Source organism: Coturnix japonica, chromosome 1 (assembly GCF_001577835.2).
Source record: "Coturnix japonica isolate 7356 chromosome 1, Coturnix japonica 2.1, whole genome shotgun sequence".
Lineage (NCBI taxonomy): Eukaryota > Metazoa > Chordata > Aves > Galliformes > Phasianidae > Coturnix > Coturnix japonica.
The window spans coordinates 68,171,969-68,187,068 of record NC_029516.1 but is presented as its reverse complement, the minus strand read 5'-3'; the positions used below and the strand labels follow the sequence as shown (position 1 = coordinate 68,187,068).

Below are 15,100 nucleotides of genomic sequence, written 5' to 3'. Positions count from 1 at the left end.
ACTTCCTTTGAAGCAAGAACACTTTTGAAAATTTTAAATCCTGCAAGCATGTTCCAACAAACAGAACGATGATAATGCCTTTTCTCAATTGATTTCATATTGGCCATTAATTATACCCTGCCTGAACTTATGCAAGGAACAACTAAGTTTAGTTTGGGAGATGGAGACTCTGGTTTTAGGATATTAGCAAATTTATGTAGGCCGTAAGTCACTGTCTGGAGAGGCTTCTGTGATATATTGCCAACATCTGTCTGTGACAAAATTAACATAAGCTCAGCTTATGCTGATTACTTCAGTTAGTTTGGATCAGATAACTATATGATAGACTCTTACTACATGGGAAGCTGTTTAAATTCTCATGAAAATTAATCCTGGAGTAATTAATCTGAGAGACTGACCTCGCCTTGGCAGGTGCTTGAAGAGACCTTATGAGAGTATTGAAGCTAAGAGAGATCTTTTCTGCCTGTGTTAATTTTGTATGTGACAAAAGAAATGTATTCCATATTCAGGTTGTGCAATTAGGTCCTTTCCTACAAATAGCAGTGCACTGACGTTCAGTATTTGTATGATGCAGGTCAGTGAGAGCGCAAAGAAGGATTTGAAGGAAGGTATGAAGCTGTACAATTCAGAAAATAATGTTGGACTGAAAAACGCATGGAATATCATTCAAGCAGAGGTAATTCATTTTCTCATTAGAAAAAAATAGCAATCTGGCTACAAAGGTTGCCACAGTCTGTTAATTCTAGCATCTTTTTTCAATTTAAAAGATGGCTAATGCAGGCTTTTGTTTTGGGTCTTGCACTCAAATATCCAGGAAATACTCTGAATGTCAGGATCAAGGAATACTTTGTAAGGTGAAAGTTGCATACCTTTGTCTGAGAACTGTGTCTTGTCAAAGTATAGTCTGTAATAGAGTAAAAGTAACAAAACCTGTATATTTAGAACCATTCAGGACTTGCAGGCAAATGCAAATTACCTTATGTTTTGGCATTTGGGCTTATGAATCTGAGACAAAAATGCTAACACACGTTGGATATAGTACTGCTTTGTTTTTGTTCTTGTTTTTGTTGTTTCCTTATTTCATTAAGTATTTGCTTTTAGCTATCACTAGGCACAAAAAACAAAACAAAAAAAAAAAACCAACAACAACAAAATAAATAAATTGAAAAACAGTGGTTTAGAGGCTGTAAAGAAGAGCCTCACCTCAGTGCCTGGTATGATTATGAAAGAGATCCTGAAAGAGATATTCCTGGAAACTATAGTAAAACATATGAAAGATGGTTAGAGACAGTCAACATGGCTTCATCAAGAGCAAATCATGCCTGATGCAGCTAGCAGCCTTCTCTGGATGGAGTTACTGCATTGGTGAACAAGAAAGGGCTACTGATGTCATCAGCCTGGATTTCTGTAAGGCCTTTGGTACAGTCCCCTACAGTACTTTTACAACTAAATTGGAAGCCTATGGGTCTGATAGATGAGCTGTTAGATGGCTAAGGAATTGGCTAGATGACTGCATCCAAAGAATCATAGTCAATGGCTCCACATCCAAACAGAAACCAGTAATGAGTGGTGCTTCTCAAAAATCCCTTCTGGGACCAATATTACTAAATATCTTCATTACTGACATAGGCAGTGGGATTGAGCACCCTCAGCAAGTTTGTATATGACACCAAGCTGAGTGGTGCAACTAACACTTCAAAGGAAAGAGATTTCATCCAGATGGACCTTGACAGGCTTGAGGATTGGGCCCTTGTGAACCTCTTGAAGTTCAGCAAGGCCAAGGTCCTGCATATGGGTTGAGACGATCCCTGATATCAACACTGACTTTAATGAATTTATGGAGCACAGCTCTCCAGAGAAGGACTTAGGGATACTGATGGATGAAAAGTTGGAAATAAGATGGAAACGTGCACTTGCAGCCCAGAAAACCAGTTGTATCCTGGATGCTTCAAGAGAAGTGTCTAATTAGTTGAGAGAGATTATTCTCTCTCCCTGCTCTTGGGAGACCACAGACTGGAGCTCTTCAAGTTCAAAAATGCAAGGACATGTGCTATCTATAACTACCTGAAGGGAGGTTGTAATGAGCTGGGGGTTGACCTCTTCTCTCGTGTAACTCGTGATAGGACTAGAGAGAATGGCTTCAAGCTGCGCCAGGGAAGATTCAACCTGGATATCAGGAAATACTACTTCTCTGAAAGAGTGGTCAGGCAGTGGAATGGACTGCCCAGGGAGGTGGTGGAGTCACTGAACCTGGAGGTGTTCAAGGAACATTTGGATGTTGTGTTCAGGGACATGGTTTAGTGAGAACTATTGGTGGGTAGATGGTTGGAGTGGGTAATCTCATGGGTCTTTTCCAACCTTGGTGACTCTACGATTCTATGATTCTATGTTACATCAGATCCAAAGAAGAACCACAAAAAATGATCAGAGGCTGAAACTTCTCTCCTATGAAGAAAGGTTAAGTGAGTTGGGTTTTTTATAAGCCTGGAACAGATAAGGCATCAAGGAGACCTTATTGCAGCCTTCCAGTGTATAAAGTCAGTTTGTAAGAATGACTGAGAAATACTTTTCTACTATACTACCAGGATATGTAGTGACAGAACAAGGGGTAACGGTAGATTTAGGTTGGATATAAGGAAGAAATTCTTTATGATGAAGGTGGCTAGATACTAGAGGAAGTTGTCCAGAATAGTAGTGGATGACTTGCCATTAGATATGTTCGAAGTCAGGTTGGGTAGGGCTTCAAGCAGTAAAAGATATCCTTGCACTTTACAGAGAATATGGAAATAGATGACCTTTAAGGGTCCCTTCCAACCCGAACCATTCTATGATACTATGATCCTAACTAAAAGTTTGTGATGATGTACTTTTCACAAATTGTGTACAGTTAAGATAATTTATTAATCTTTTGCCATAGATGAAATGCTGTGGTGTAAATGACTTTACGGATTGGTACCCAGTACTGGGAGAAAACATTGTCCCAGACCGATGTTGTACAGAAAACTCTCAAGACTGTGGACGGAATTCCACTGAATTAGTGTGGAAAACGGTAAGGCCAAGTCTTAGAGAGGGGTGGGAAGGAACAAAATAGAGGGAATGCATATGAAAGAAACATAACATTGAGAATTCAATTTTCATCTTACAGGGATGTTATGAAAGAGTTATGACTTGGTTTGATGAGAATAAGCATGTTCTTGGCTCAACTGGGATGTGTATCCTTATAATGCAGGTAATGCTGGTATGATGTGTATCAACACAGATTTGACTTGCTCTGAACACCCTTGTTTCTGTTATGTGAAAAGTGGTCCTCAACTGCTTTGAGTTTGATCATGTTCTCAAAAATGTCAGATTTATTTTATGAGCTTATTTGAGACTTTATCTTTGTAAAGAATACAGGTCAGTCATCATGCTGACCCTCAAAGAAGACATGCTACAGTGGGGTTTCCTTATTTGCATTTTGACTTCAGAGCACTGCTTTGGGGTTACCAGTTTTAGTATCCGTTTGTTACCTTGTCTTTTAGAGGACTGTACTTTTTTAAATTTGGAAGCAAGTTCTGGAAATTCCCAAAATGAGTTAAATCATGGCTACTGAACTGAATAAGTTAATATGTGCATAAAAAAGGCAATACAGAAGTATCAACATAGTCAAATATTGTTTGGGCGCTCCTGCATAACTGCTGTACTCTGTACAGATTGCCAAAATCTGATGTTTTCAGTCAGAGGTTTTTGGTTAATCAAGCACAAGATTTTGGGTAAAAGAGTGACAGACCTGTTTTTCTGAATTTTTATTTATTTATTTATTTTGGATGTGTGACAAAGACCCCTGAGAGATTTTTGCCTCATAGATGTATCATAGATAATACATCTTCAGGCACTGCTGTGTGCCTTCATAATATGCATCCTGGTTTACTGATCAGCGTTGAAGACTGAGAAATCTGACTAGTGTAGAATGACTTTTAAAACTGAAGTTGGACCATAAACACAGGTAATGTAATTTTGGCCATCTTCTTGTACTGAAGCCTTCATTGTTTGCTTTCCTTCAGATTCTTGGCATGGCCTTCTCCATGACACTCTTCCAGCAGATTCACAGGACTGGCAAAAAATATGATGCCTGAAGCCTCTGAAACATTATCACATCAATCCTTCTGTTTGATCATAAAAATGAACAAGAGAAGTGACTGCAGAGAGTATCAAGCCAAGCCCTGCTGAGTGAATCCGGCCCACTGACTGGTCTACTTCGTTGTTACTTGTACAGTTATTATCACTACTTGTTATTTGATTCGTATGTTTGTCTGTTTCACATTTGCCATTAATTTGCCAAAGAAAGGGAGAAAAGCTCCCCCAAAAATGGATTTTCTACACAACATCTTAGATCTGTTCTAAGACTATTCCCTTGATTTAAGAAAACATTTTGCTCTACCAATACATGCTAAATGTGCAACAGTTACATATGTTAAACTTTAAGGGAGAATTCTTCAAAGTCTTCCATTACATTTTCAACCCTCATGTTCAGTTTACTGGAAGTCTTGTAAAAGCCACCCTAACTGGGAGTCCTAGGAATTGGAGCTGCTTTGCTTTGCAACTTCTTGTACCTGATGGTGTATACTATTTTGTTATGATAATTATGGTTATTATTATTATGATAAATATAGCTTAGAATTTAGTAGCCTGGTTGATAGCTTCTTACTGTATCTGTTCTAACACATTTATTGTACGTTAGGTAGAAACCACTGTGCAATCTCTTGAGGACATGTTTTTCAGAGTTGACAGTTGGGGGGGATGGGTAAATAGAAAGTTTCTCAAGTTCGTGAGGAGCTCCCTACACCTATGAGGCGAAATTTCAGTGTCTTTACCCACCCAAAAAGATTGTGGCACTATAATTGATGGCCCTTGTTAGACTGCTTTGGTGTTATGCTACTTTGAAATCTGAAAGTATTGGCTAAGTGAGTGAATTCTCCTTGGCATAAGGAGGAAAAAGGAAAAAGTTTGCAGTCTGACCTTCTGGTCACTTGGCAGCAGATTTCATATACTGTATTTTCTGTTTCAAAACATTTGCCTAAAGCATGGCGTGCTACTGGATATTAGAAGGAAGGGTAGCAATTTTATTAGTTTTGTCATGCTGTGCCTTTCAGTGAAGGGGCTCCCTCAAAGAGATGACAGCTATCTCTCTGAGCTGGAAAAGGTGTCCATGGACAGAGAGGAACATGAGTTTGTTTAAAGAAGACCAGATTCAGAAAAGGGGCAGTATCCAAAAGAAACTCAGAGAGACTGCACTGTCACACCTTCAGCACAGAATTGGTTCATGCTGGGAGATTGCCAAGTCTACCTAATGAGGTGATCCAGCATCAACTGGGGTGCAATGCATGATTTTTAGCCATATTCTGGCTACAAATTTTGAACAATTTTTTTTTTTTTTTTTTTTTTGAGATCTTTCCTAAGTTTTATAGTTTCATGAAAGAAGAAAAGGTCATTGGAGGATGTTGTGATTTAACTCCAGTCAGGGCTCAACTCAGATCTGAAAGGAATTCTACTGCTTTTATTAGTGGCAGTTAGAGGGGATCTTTGTAGGTTACCTCATCCAATGTCACTCTCAAAAGAGAGCTGTGACCTATGTGAGGTGGAGTTGATTATGATGTTATTAGACTGAATAACAGAAACTGCTGAGGATGGAGATTTTATGCCTCTGTGGTATCCCATTCAGAACCGTGCCATGTCAAACTACTCCTGTGGAGAGAAAATAAATTTCTCGGGAGGAGAAATACATTTCTCTTAATGCCCAGTCTGAATATTTATGCTTTAAACTCTTAAAATATATTGGTTTCATTGTATAATTCAGCCAATCTTTTCATAATGGGCTGAAATAACTGTTGGGCCGCTTCCTATCTGGGAAGTATGAGTATCCTGTTTATCTTCCTAGTAGGTTCTGTTTGCATTTGTAAATTGGACAGCAATAGCATTTTGTGTGGACTCTGTGTGACTTTTTGAAGTTCCTTTGAGCTCAATGTCACAGAAGGAGTGTGAATGCATAGGACAGAGAGATGAATTTGGATTTGGGGTATTACAGTGAAGAAAGCAGTTGCTAATCTGAAAGCATGGCCCTTGACCACATGACCATGATGCCTAAAGTTTCACAAATCTCTTGTTTCCCACTGAAAAACACTGTATGGGCTCAGCTGTTTTAATTTGTATTGCCTTTGAAGGAAAGCACAGTAACTGAACCCAGTTTTAATTCAATTTCTAACAAAAATTGGGACCAAGAACATCTGAGCCTCATTGGAGATGTTGCTCAACAAAGAAGGGGCTCTGATGTCCAGTGTACTTGCTGCTACATATAAGACTATATACAAAATTACTAAAATGTGTTACTATTTCTACAAGAAAAGACAGAACAGTTTTCATCTAATGGCTCTATTACATTCTCACTCTGCGCAGAAGTGCTTTGCTTTCTTTAATTTTCTCTGGAGTTCAAGAAGAAGAAGGTGCATCACATAACATCTGTCCTTTTGGGTTGCACAGTGGTACCTACTACAACTTAAATTTCAATCTACATATAGTTTTTGTACAAAATAAATAAATAAATAAATAAATAAATAATAAAATTTTAGTGGAAATAATAGGAAAGCTTTAAAAATTTTTGAAAAACTTTATGAGTAAAACAGAGAAGAAATGCATAGTTGCGAATTTGACTATTTTGCTTTCCCTCCAAACTTTTTTTTTCACAGTTTAACAGTAAGTAGCATAGATCCTAATCTAAAGATTACTTTTATAATTCTAAGCACAATATTAATTGAGGTAGTTACTCAAGCTTTGTGTATTCATCTCTGTGAAGCCACTCTACAGCAAGGTAGTCAAGAGCAGGGCTGATTTGTGTCTCTAGCTAACTCACTGATGTGGGACAAGATGGACATCCTCAAAGGAGAGGAAAAGTAATGCCATTTTCTAGGCAACAGAAACAGCCTTGAAAACTGTGAGGCTGCATCAGTAAGTTTATCAGGGAAAGCACTGGCTGTCTTGTAATTGTTTGGTCAAGGGGAGCTTTGTCTCATTCTTGCTTATGTTGATGGGTGGCTGTCTATGTGTTTTCCCCAAACATCATTTTGGTTATTTAGCTGCAAGTTTTTAGCATGTTTATATATTTAAAAAAATAAAAAAAGTAATGATTCAGTAAAAGTATATTTAGTATACACAAATGTTGATTTGTATCAATACATACTTCTCTGCAATTCTAATTCAGGAAAGCACAGTTCAAGTGTGTGAAAATGCTGATTGAGTATTTCTTCAGATCATAGCATACCTGCTGTCTCACTGTGATTTATGTTTGGAAGCTGCATCAGCACTTAGCAGAGACATATTGAGAAAACTGCTTGAAAACTGTGGAAGTAAAGGCAGTGAATTATGTTCCCTCTTGGTGGTACCCAGGTTTTTACTTAAAGGAATTGAAGGTGGAGAGCACTGAAAAGAGCACACTCTACACATAGTTAATTAGCATGTGAGATTTTACAAACAATGGCATAAGTAAGTTTATCAGTGATAACAGATTAGATGTATGCTATGCATTGAGTTCTTGGACAATGGTCAAATTATGCCAGCTCTCTTACCTGTGTCCCTTCCCACTGTCTCCATTATTATTAATATACATGGACTAAAAACATACACAGGAGAAGTGCAAGCTGAAGACAGCAGAATTGCTCCTTGTGGTCTTTCTTGGGCAGTATATTGGTCAGGTATAGAGAAGACAAGAAAGGAAAGGGTATTTTCGAAACAGATGTTTTTTGGGAGCAGCATGGAATAGGGCACACTTTCTGATGTAACTTACTTTTAGAGGGTTGAACAGCTTCATCCAGTAGCCTATGTGGGGAAACATGGAGATGTTTGCCTGCAGACTAGTCAGCCATCTGTTTTGCAGTAGTTAGTAGACATGAAGAAACAACATGCCATTCCTACCAGGTGATGTTTGCACCAGTGTTTCTTCTATGCAATACCTTTTTTGCCTTTATACAAAAGCTTTTTTTTAATAGGATGATACACAAATAAAGGATATTTTTAAAGGTGCTTCTTGGAGCTCATTTCTTTCCCGCCCTTTTTATCACTAAAAAATAAATACACACAAAAAAAATACCTAAAAGATGACTCACAGAGATCCATCCCTACATGAATGTCACTGAGATTCTGCAGGAGTTGCTTGAAAGGACTGGTAAACAGTGAGCCATTTGGGCAGGGTATAAGAAGGATGTGGCTGAAGCAGAGGGCTGAAACCAGAGAATATGTACATAGAAATGGAGATATAATTAGTCAGAAGGAGAGGACTAGAATTTGAAGCCACTTAGGAACAAAGAGGGAGTGAATAGTTTAGAGTATCTAGTGTTGAGTGGGTGGAAGCTAGTAAAGTATGAGCTCTGAAAGTATTGTGTCTTGCAATCCAAGGACTGGAAGGAAACTGGAAATTTCATACTGTTTAGTATGTGAGTTTAGTGTGAATCCAAGAAATAGATGTGTAGAAACTTAACAGCAAAGTCTTGTTACTGTTAAGTTAGATGTTCTTTATTAGCAGCATCAGGAAGTGCTGGGGATACTTCCACCATAAGCGCTTCAAAGATTACATGATTCAGAGTCCATTATATTTCCACAGATAGTACATATTCATCAATTACACATGAGACAATTAACATATACACGCCTATCTCAGGTAGTGATTTATGAGGTTTCCAGTCTTCTATTCCATGGTCTCTTCTACTGTCTAGTATCCTTTTAGCATCATGACAGTCCTTGTACTTCATCCAGTGATCTTCCTTGCTTGTCCTCTAGATGAACTTTCTTCACCAACACATCAAAATAGTAGCATTTGTTCACTCAGCACTTGGCCATTATTAGACATAGACATCTGCTTGTCCTTGGATAGAGGTAAGTTTGGCAACTCATCTATATTTGATAGATAGACAGACAGACAGACAGATAGATAGATAGATAGATAGATAGATAGATAGATAGATAGATAGATATATACTGGGGTGTTAACCTGCCCTTTAGTGATATATACTGGGGTGCAGAAGGTAAAGAGGATAGTGAGGAGTATCTTGATGGCTGCCTGTTGCACCCCAACCTAATCACAGAGTGAGACAATTTGGCCTTGTGTGGAGGTCCTGGCTTTCATTATTGTGTTTCTTTTGCTGAGGGTCTCTTATCAAAACAGAATAGCCTTACAACATGCTTTCTAGTCTATAATACTACATCCATACTATTTGCAACATCTAAAAGCTATTAGAGTAATGCAAGAATCAATCACATAATTCAACAACTATATTTTTAAAATATGCTACTAAAGTATATGGTATTTCTACTTTTTTCTTGTCAGATACAACAACTATATTTTTAAAGTATACTACTAAAATATATGATATTACTACTTTTTTCATATCATCTGTTTCTAAAAACAAGCAACAAATTACTTTGTGCTCTACTTCAAATCAAGTGGAAGAAGGCTGGAACTGGAAGTTTCACTGCAGGCTAGAGCTGGAGAAAGTATGTGAGGTGAGAGCTGAGGGGCCTGGAATTGGAGACTAATTGCAGACAGAATGAGAAGACTAAAACTTTGCCAGAAGAAGAGGAATGGGTATGGAAGCCATATATACTAAGAGAAGGATAAATAGAATTTGGAGTTGAAAAGTATGTTGGAGGCAAGGGTATGTCTAGAGAAGCACAGAAAAGATTGTCATTGGAAGATGCACATTCTGAGGGAAAAAGAGACGAGAGGTACAAAACATTGTAAGATGATTTTGTAAGAAGACAAGAGGAAGAAGGCAAGAGGATATCTGTGTTGAGAGAGACTTAATGATACTATGATTTCATTCATTCTTCAAGTGACAACAGTTTTCAGAGAAGAAATCTCTTTGCAGCTTTCACTTGGTTTTAGCAGCCCCTTCCCAATCCGACTCCAACTGCAGCCTTTCTGTCAGCCCTAAACAGAATCCAAAGTGACCCATAGTCCAAAGACTCCAATCCATGAATAGATTCAAACAGATGGGCTCTAATTACAGACTGCATTACCTTTTTCCGTCCCTTACTATTCCCATTGCACATGTAGCACTCTATATTCTCTTTAAGTATCTTCTTGGTTAAGAACCTCCCCTTTCTCAAGATCCTCAGTCTTCCTTCATTGCCTGGACCTTTTCAGTACCACTGTAATATGTTTTTGTGCTTTCTTCTGATTATCAGCATTTACCATAACAAGTAGGCCCTTATAGGATCCCACTTATGCCAGAAACTTATTTTTTTCTGAGGGAAATTTTATTTGTAGCTGATGCTTTTGTTTTGGCAGTCTCATTCCAGTTGCACTTGTCATCCAAAATCCAGAAAGAAAACTTGAAATCCAGTGCAGTGTTAGAAAGCAGCATTCCTTTATTCCTCATGATATGTATCAGGCAACTTGACAAACAAGCACACACTCTGAGTTCAGGTTCTACATTTAAACAGCTGAGACATACATATACATTGTACATGTACATTGACATACATATTGATTCTTTTCCAAGAACTTATTAATATATGCTAATATCCCTCTGAGCATGTGCAGTGGTGTCTTGGGTGGTCACTTACTTTATCCCTATTTTTCCATCATTAGCTTCATCGCTTTTGGCTGACCTTTAGCTGTTTTTCCCCAATTTGGCAAATTTCCATTGCTTGTTAGGCCATAATGAGCAACTTCCAAAACAATATATGTGAAATCTGAGGAAGACGTCCTTGCACCTGTTGAGTGCAAAAGATAAAAGTAGTCTATTATGACTCCAGTGCTTCTTGTGACAAGACTGTTCACAGAGACTAAGAAAAGAAAACAAGGCTGTTCACACATTAAGCAAGGTTGAAATCAAAAGTTTTAGAACTAGCACTCATGGATTCCTTTTGTTAAACAAGCATATTGGTCCTTAAGCTAATATACTGACCCCTATTGCTAAACCAGCCTATATCACAATAGAGTTATGACTTTTAAACATAACCTAATTCCACAAGTTCCACACTCATGAGAGAGTTCTTCTGCAGTCCTGACTTTCCTTTGGCAGGTTCTTTCTAGCCCCACTCCAACTTCAGTGGTGTACTCAACCATAATCCAACCATAATCCAAAGGACCTTACTCTCTTCTCAGATGTATTACTGAGAAAATATTTTTTTCTGCAGCCATCACTTTTCTTTAGCAGTTCCCTTCCAGCCACATGACAAATGTAGCATTTGTAACACAACTTTATCTCAGTCCTAGCCCTGTGCTGAACTATGGTCCTGGGGTAAGATTCCTCCTTTCACAGGCTCTGTATTACTCCTCAGAAGCAAATATGAGTGTTTTCTACTTTTGGCAGCCCTACTTCAACTGTAACACTATGCTTTCTCTTCCTCCACCCTAAACTTTCTGATTCTACCTTGTGATTGAGAGAAAATCCTGGGACCTAGCTTCCTGGAAAAAAAGTCCGTGTTCCTTAGGGAATTCTTCTATGGACCAAAGTTTATTTTGGTAGTCCATTTCCAGCAGCATTGCAACTGTTGTGCTGTGCTTTCGCTCTCTCAAATTTCTTAAAAGTATGGATGCTGATTGTAGAGAGATCATTTACTTTTCTGAAGCAAAGTGGCTAAGTTGAGGTAAAATGTTAAGAAATTTTATGATTTGTGAAATGAAATTAAGTCATTTATGGAAACAAAAGGAAAACTTGTGCCTGAACTTGAAAATCATAGAATCATAGAACAGCTTGGATTGGAAAGGACCCCAAGAATCATCAAGTTCCAACACCTCTGCCACAGGCAGGGCCACCAACCACCACATCTTGTACTAGACCAGGTTGTCCACAGCCCCATCCAACCTGGTCTAGTGCACCTCTGGGGATGGAGCATCCACGTCCACTCTGGGCAGCTTGTTCCAGCACCTAACCACTCTCTGTGAAAAACCCACCTTTGACATATAATCTAAACCTTCCTTCTTTGAGGTTAAAACTAATCTGCTTTGTCCTATCACTATCCACCTGAGTAAAAAGTTGATTCCCCTGCATTTTATAATCCCCTTTTAAATACTGGAAGGCTGCAATGAGGTCTCCTTGCAGCCTTCTCTTCTCCAGACTGAACAAGCCCAGCTCCCTCAGCCTGTCATTGTAGAGAGTAAGGGAGGTGCTCTAACTCTCTGATCATCTTTGTGGCTCTCCTCTGTAACCTCTCCAACAGCTCCATGTCTTTCCTGTATCAGGGTCCCCAAGGCCATGCTGGTTGTCTTGGATCACCTGCTCATCTCTCACATGCATTAACATGTTTCCTAGGAGGATCACAGAAAGAGTAATGCTTCATTATGCATCTTGAGAACTCTCTAAGAAGTGCAACAGTTCCACCGAACCAGACAATGATGCACAAATTTCACAAAAACAACACAAATTTTATGTTTTTGTTGCCCTCTTTTTTCCATTTTAATAAAAATATATAAAAAATAGGTTTTGTTACTTATATACATTAACTATATTTTGTATGTGTGAAAGACAGAACTGGTTTTCTTTTATTGTCTCAAAGTTTGCTTTCATGAGGCCTTTCTGATGATAAGACTCTGACTGGCGACTGCTATCTAGGAGGGTGAATGGTGGGTGTTGTTGTGCCACAGTACCTCTGCTTATGATTGCAAAGATAAGCAGAAGCAGAATGAGTAGTCTTTTTCAGGGGTGCTGCTTGAAGGAGCTGACCACTGCAGAAGGCGATAATGCTTGTGTCTGGCAACAGAGCCCCCCCCCCCTCCTTGCTGGCTTATCTGTGGGCCAGGAATGTCACAAAAGCTGGTTTTAAACCCTATTACAAAGTGTGTTTACCTGCTTGTTTGGAAGTTCAGTGTTTGCTCGAGCTCGTTCCTGCACCTCGGCTGAGTCCACTCAAAAGCAGCAGAAGCCCCCCCACCGAAATGGGGCTCCCAGGCCCTCGCTAAAACTTGCCGCTTTGGAGACAAACTCCACAGCCCTTTGCCGGAGAATTCCTGAGGGACATCTTTGGTCGCAGCCCCCCCGGGACGTGCTGCTGGGAGCTCCCTGGCTGTCTCCCATCGCCCCGCGGTGATCAAGCACGAGTTCCTGAGCATCAACGGACCTTTGTGTACCTCGCTGGCGCCCACGTGGTGACTCCTATCTCTTTTGCTCTCTGCAAAGCCTCCTTGCTTATCTTTCCTACTTTCCCTATCGCTACGCTTCCTTCCCATCCTCCCTAACAAACGGCTCGGACTTTAATCACTGGTTGGTACAACATTTGACACCGTTGCTTCTAATCTACGCCGGGTATATACCCCAAGAACTTGCCTTCCCTCCTGTAAATTGGCGCGAGACTTTTTTAATTGGCGTCCGTCGCAGGCTCCCCGCCTGAGGTGTTGTCCTTCAACCACTCCAACATTTTTCTGTGTGCCCGCTCCTGAGTTGCCACGGAGCGCTCATTTGGTACCTTCGCTGTGAGCACCTCTCCAGGAAGATCGTCCACTTCTGCCCCTTTCCTTATTCACGTGTGCATGCTCTCGAGGACATTTAATTACTTTTGCTTTAGTTTGTATTTGTTTCGTGTGCCTCCTCGGGAAGACTATTTCGCATTTTTGTGTTTATACTGTCACGTATTTTTGACTTTGACCCCATTTTGTGTGTGCACCTCTTGTGGGAAGTGAGGCGTCCTTTTTGACGTTTGTGCCTCTCCAAGGTTCTTCCTGTTCTGAGCAACCCTAGACGTGTTTGTCCCTTGTGTGGCTTTAACGCTTGAAGTTTTTCGGCTGACCAGGGTAGCCGGCGCGCGCTTTAGGTGTTAACACTTCTTGTAAGTGTTGATTGGCCTTCTGGTCTTTTGTGAAGGGAGGACTGCTGTAGCATCTGCCATTTGTTGATAGGTGTGTGCTTCCCTGCGCGGACCGGGTTAAGGAGTCCGTGTACCTTTTCCTTCCCTTAGTGTGTATCTTTTTAGTGATCTTGAGCAAATGAGTGCCCTTGTTGCCACTATGACCATGAAATGTCTATTTTGTCCCTTTTAGACCACGCATGGTGCCTCGGCCCTCTTTATCAGGGTGGCTTGGGCCCGACACCCCTGGTCTCCTTGCAGCGTGTTTCGCCCGTGCATTCGTGTTTTACACTCTGAGGCCATACTCGAGCGCGGAACGGACACTCGTTATTTTTTTGGGTGCGGTCCTCGGTGCTGCTTTAACCGCTGCCGTGGCTTCCGATATGAACCGCATTCGGCAGAAACCCCCACCTCCCGCATTACAGGCCTCAGTTAAAGTCCTGCCAGACTGGTAAACACTCTGCAGAATCACCTGTGACCTCTTGCAAACAATTCCCCAGCGCCGCACCATATTCCATTTGTGCCATATGGCTTTAAAGGAACTCTTCACCTAGTACGAATCCTCGCAATACTGTTGTCCTCATTTGCCTCACAAAACACCTTTTTTCCTCGCAGAACTACAGGCATCCAGGAAGGGCTGGCAATAGAGGACTCGCCCACCCACTTGCGTCTTTGAATACCAACGCCTATAGTTTGCTCACCTGAGGATTCTGCACCCCCCACATGCATGTTAAAAGAAATTCTTTTCTGCCACTGACTCGCCACCTGAAAAGACATTTTCGTCGCTCTCGCCAAGGCTCAGCGACCGAGTTGTCTGGAGAGTTCGTCTCGCCTGTGGAGACCAAATCCGTTAACTGACAGAAGCTGAAGGTTATTGGGGCCTGGAGTATTTTTAACTACTGGTAACAACCGTGCTCCCTGGTCCCTAACACAAAGGGCTGCCTATTGGGCAGGTGGTCTTAACCCTTTAGAAAGGGGAGACCCTCTTGCTATTAATGGGACAGCTGATCAATTAGTGGAAAGTGTTCAAAAAGCTGCTTGTCTGCAAATGATGTATGATAGAAAGCTGCAGACACATCATGGATCACCTATGATGATGCCTGTGGATCCTGAAAGGATGACTCCTTTAATCAGGGGGCTTCCAGAATCACTGAAACCTATAGGTATACAACTACAAGGAAAAATACAAGCTATGCCTCAGGGAGAAAGAACCCGGCCAGAATTAGAAAGAACTGGCACCTCAGGCCATTTGCAATCAGGGTATAAGGTATGGACATGGGGGGAG

The 15,100-nt window shown here is 40.4% G+C and overlaps 1 protein-coding gene across 5 annotated transcripts in view; it reads left to right on the top strand.

Annotated features, from left to right (window-relative positions):
• The window catches only part of TSPAN9 (tetraspanin 9), a 135,806-nt gene extending 127,754 nt beyond the window's left edge, over positions 1-8,052 (top strand). For 4 of the 5 annotated variants that reach the window (XM_015871566.1, XM_015871574.2, XM_032446763.1 and 1 more), the window contains 4 exons: positions 575-676; positions 2,918-3,049; positions 3,146-3,229; positions 4,044-8,052. In XM_015871566.1, coding sequence (XP_015727052.1) covers positions 575-676; positions 2,918-3,049; positions 3,146-3,229; positions 4,044-4,115 — 390 coding nt within the window. In that variant the 3' untranslated portion in view covers positions 4,116-8,052. The remainder of the gene's footprint in view (positions 1-574; positions 677-2,917; positions 3,050-3,145; positions 3,230-4,043) is intronic. The other variant, XM_015871555.2, reaches the window with a different exon arrangement.
• Positions 8,053-15,100: the final 7,048 nt, after the last annotated feature.